The sequence below is a fragment of the Morone saxatilis genome, unplaced genomic scaffold (genome assembly GCF_004916995.1).
Source record: "Morone saxatilis isolate NCDOM2014 unplaced genomic scaffold, NCSU_SB_2.0 Contig560, whole genome shotgun sequence".
Classification (NCBI taxonomy): Eukaryota; Metazoa; Chordata; class Actinopteri; family Moronidae; genus Morone; species Morone saxatilis.
In genome coordinates this window covers 1-2,257 of record NW_023340163.1, presented here as the reverse complement: position 1 = coordinate 2,257, position 2,257 = coordinate 1, and the positions used below count along the sequence as shown (strand labels likewise).

Here is a 2,257-nt window from a genome sequence, read left to right as displayed (position 1 = left end):
TAGTTGGATCATAGGAATATAAATGATATATCGATGTAGATAGATGAATCTACACCCCTAATATATTATATATTACCATAATGTTTGTGTGTATATATATATATATATACACACATTATGGTAATATATTACATAATATGAATAAATCATTATATTATTATTATTTTATTATTATACATTATCATTAAACTGCAACTGCCCACAACATTATAAATCGCCTATATTTCTCTCTCCATATATATATATACATACATGAAGAGTTACTTAATTAATTAATAATAATAAAAATAATAATAAGAGCAACAACAACCAACAATAACAGTGTTATTACCATTACTACTAATAATAAATATGTTTGTATGTATAATACAATAAAGTAACATTATTAACGAGAGAAACCATAAAAAAAGAAGGAAAAAAGACAAAAACAAACAATGGTGATAATAACAATTACCATTTTAATAACAATAATACTTAGCTGTAGTAACAGCAATAAGGTAATATTAATAGAGTGACAATAATTATCCTATAACTGAAAATCATAGTAATAATTGGTAATATTAAAATGATTATAATTGTCCCCAAGAGGTAATTTGTTCCCACAGAGTGCATTAACACAGTGTGTGAGTGTGTGGTCATTGCTGTTACAACATTTTTATAATATCAGTTATGTCTGTTTAAAATTTTCCAACAGATTCAGAGGAGTCAGAGGTGAGGATTGTGCTCTTGGGAAAGACCGGAGTTGGGAAGAGTGCGTCAGGAAACACCATCCTTGGGAGGGATGAGTTCAGGTCTAAACGGTCTGCTGAATCTGTGACAGGAAAGTGTGAGAGTAAGACCAGAGAGATTGATGGAAAGACACTGGTTGTTGTTGATACTCCAGGTCTGTTTCACACAAACAAAAAACAGAAAGATCTGCAGAAAGAGATGCAACAATGCATCTTATCATTAACCCCCGGTCCTCATGTGTTCCTATTGGTGCTACAGACACATGACTTCTTACTAGATGATGAAAAAGTTTGAGACAAAGTTTGACAATTTGAGCAACTCTTCCAAGATGCAGCAAAGCATACTATTGTCCTGTTCACTGATTGTGGTAGTGATGGTAATGTTCAGGACTTCATTGAAGACAACAACCTTCTTAAAAAGTTCATCAATAAGTCCTGTAAGTAATACCATGCCTTCAACAACAAAAGCGAGGATAAGGAGTCTCAAGGTGCCGGCCTACTGGAGAACAAGGTCGACAACAAGGTCAATGAAAATGGAGGCTGCTACAGCAATGAAATGTTTGAAAAAGCTTTGTCTGCCTTAGCAGAAGTAATGAAAGAACCAGAGGTAAAAAAGATCAAAAGTAATCTGTATTGGAATATTTGGAGACCAAAATCGCTGAGGGTCTAAATAAAATAGAAAAACAAGTTCCAGGTGTGAAACCTTTCCTTGATATTATCATAAACAAGGTGACTGAACTCATGCCACGTGAAGGTATCTCATCTGATTAGTCAAGAGCTCATCAAAGTCCTTAAAAACATAGGACACAGGGAAAATCACAGTGGTGAAAGGGTGTAAATGTATTTTATCTTTTTTTACGAAAGAATCTTAAACAGTACAATATTTTTTAAATGCAAAACGTGTAAATGCTTTATTCATGTTCTGTGGACAGTTGATGCATGGAGCATTATTCAACATTACTGTTTGAGTGAATAATGTGACAAAAGATGCTAGGATTGATCACCTGTAAAAAAACACAAGATATTCTTTGATAGCCCTAAAATTATATGGTTTATAGATAATTTTATCTCTTTGTTATATAAACAATTATCCTATCAACTTCTTCATGTATTTGCTTTTATTCAGTATATGTGGTGTTGGCAATTAAATTCCCTGTGCATCCCTGGTATTTTATGTTGAATCATATAAATACATTAAAGTTTGTCTAATCGATCGGTATGATTCCCATTATTGTGCAACGCATTTACACTTCATGACATCAAATTATATTTAAGTTCACTGAACTGTATTTATCAACAGGTAACAACTACCGTTATTTATTTTGAGCTGTAATGTCACAATTTAATGATCAGCAGTAAAACTGAGCAACAACCAGACTGCATCAACACAAACACAAAATGAGTCACTGACTTCAAACTTGAGCTTTGTTCCTGTATTATCTTCTTCTGGCAAAGTCGAGACGAATAGACCTGGGGCCTCATGTACTAAGACTTGCGTGGATTTCCTACTAGAATGTGGCGTACACTGA

At 33.2% G+C, this 2,257-nt stretch overlaps 1 protein-coding gene across 1 annotated transcript; it reads left to right on the top strand.

Annotated features, from left to right (window-relative positions):
• Positions 1 to 694: 694 nt before the first annotated feature.
• On the top strand, positions 695 to 1,625 carry LOC118339661 (GTPase IMAP family member 9-like; the record flags this gene model as incomplete). Its single annotated transcript, XM_035677364.1, has 2 exons — positions 695 to 1,017; positions 1,201 to 1,625. Coding segments are annotated over 2 exons (521 nt in total), but the record flags the coding sequence as incomplete, so codon positions are not given.
• Positions 1,626 to 2,257: the final 632 nt, after the last annotated feature.